Source organism: Rhagoletis zephyria, unplaced genomic scaffold (genome assembly GCF_001687245.7).
Source record: "Rhagoletis zephyria isolate East Lansing unplaced genomic scaffold, Rhagoletis_zephyria_1.1 Rzeph_scaffold_39463, whole genome shotgun sequence".
Taxonomy (NCBI): domain Eukaryota; kingdom Metazoa; phylum Arthropoda; class Insecta; order Diptera; family Tephritidae; genus Rhagoletis; species Rhagoletis zephyria.
The window spans coordinates 1043-2911 of record NW_016196518.1 but is presented as its reverse complement, the minus strand read 5'-3'; the positions used below and the strand labels follow the sequence as shown (position 1 = coordinate 2911).

Below are 1869 nucleotides of genomic sequence, written 5' to 3'. Positions count from 1 at the left end.
CTCCTCTTCCTTCTCCTTGACACAGCCCATTCTGCTTCACCGGGTAGACCACCATCCGATTGCGATAGCCACCGTCCACTTTGCCACCTCCTCCATTGCACATAATAGAACCACCACTTCCGTTTTGAAGTAGGTGGTGTTGCCGCTCCCTCTTCTTCGCCTGCAGACGCTCCAGCTGGGCCTGGTAGTGCTCCCGGGCCCGGGCGATCACCCCCGCCTGCACCTGGTAGTGGAGGATGCCCACAAAAAGGCTCCAGATGGAGAAGTCCGGCCAGAGCTCCCGCGCAAAAAAGATGTAGCTGAAGGCAGATTGCCAGAGGAGAAAGTCAGACAGGCGGATCTCCCCCGAGGTGCGAATGAGAATGTCCGGATCGCGCAGGCCGGCGGAGTACATGGCGCCGCTGAGCGTCTCCTCGGTGATCTCCTCCGCCGCCAGCTGGCCACCCTCGACGGCCTGCTTCAGCTCACCGATGGCGCTGCAGATCTCCGCGCGGGAGGTGTAGGCGAGGGCGACGTTCAGGTAGAAGCGGTCGTTCTTCGCCGTACGGGCCACTACCTTCGCCACCGAGGCCTGCACGTCCGCCGGCAGCATGTCCACGCGGCCGTAGACGCGAACGCAAATCTGAAAGGCGTCAAACTTGGGAAATTCCTCGATCAGCTTCTCAAACTGCCGACGAAAGAGGTCCATCAGGCCGGCCACCTCATCGGGCGGGCGTTTGAAGTTCTCAATGCTGAAGGCGTAGATCGTCGCCTGGCGGACGCCCAGGTCGCGGCACCAACCGAGCGTCTCCGCCAGCTTGTCGAAGCCGCGACTGTGGCCGATCAGCTTCTCCACCTGGCGCTGGCGGGCGTACCGGCGGTTGCCGTCCATGATGAAGCCGATGTGAGCGGGAATCTGCCCTTGGCGCAGTAGGCGGATGATGAGGCGTTCCACCAGCGACGGCTTCGTGTCGGGGAAGAAGGAGGACATCCTTGTTGGTTCTAAAAAGTATTTTCTGCTGTTGATAATAGTTGTTGATGATGATGCAGCGATGTGACTAGTGAGAGTAGCAGCACTGTGTTTTGGAGAGAGAAAAGAAAGAAGTTGTAAACAAGTGAAAGCAGACTGCAGTGTGTTCTAAGACTGACGTGTACGTCTTGAAGGCTGCCGCTGCTTCAGTTCTTCAGTTATTGCTCGCAGTTTTTCCAGCAGATGCAAATGCCTACTACATTTCCCGCTGGTATTTGTACAGTTTTGCGGCTGCTATTGTTGTACGCTTGGCAGCAGCAAAAAATGGTCAACACCTTTGTCACAGTCTAAGAAAAGGTAAACAAACAAAGGTTAGTAAACAGAAAAATAGAACATCAGCTGGACAGTTTACCCCTTTTTTCAGTTCACTTTAGCACATTATTTTCTATCACAGATAATTTTGTTGATGATGATGATGAAAGAGTGTCGCAAGACTGTTGATGATTACCGGTGGCGAAGCAGAAGGAGGTGTACCAGCAGTGTTGACCAGTCAGCAGCAGCAGTTGTTTGGCGAGTCTATATCAACAGTGCACACCTGGTCTGTTGTACATCACCACGGAGTAGCATTAGCCGTCGCCAACTGATCAAGTGTTTACGTCTGCAGCAGCGGCGGCATCAGAAGATGCACCCAAAGTCCATCTGCAGCAGATCTAGAGAGTGGTAGGCTGGGCGACCACCACCATCGACGAGCTGTCAATANACCACGGAGTAGCATTAGCCGTCGCCAACTGATCAAGTGTTTACGTCTGCAGCGGCGGCGGCATCAGAAGATGCACCCAAAGTCCATCTGCGGCAGATCAAGAGAGTGGTAGGCTGGGCGACCACCATCGACGAGCTGTCAATAATAACGGCCTTTTAAC

The 1869-nt window shown here is 54.6% G+C and overlaps 1 protein-coding gene across 1 annotated transcript; it reads right to left on the bottom strand.

The window, feature by feature from the left end:
- Positions 1-468: 468 nt before the first annotated feature.
- Positions 469-871, bottom strand: LOC108354819 (dehydrodolichyl diphosphate synthase complex subunit DHDDS-like; the record flags this gene model as incomplete). Its single annotated transcript, XM_017605988.1, has 1 exon — positions 469-871. A coding segment is annotated over exon 1 (403 nt), but the record flags the coding sequence as incomplete, so codon positions are not given.
- Between the last annotated feature and the right edge of the window lie 998 nt (positions 872-1869).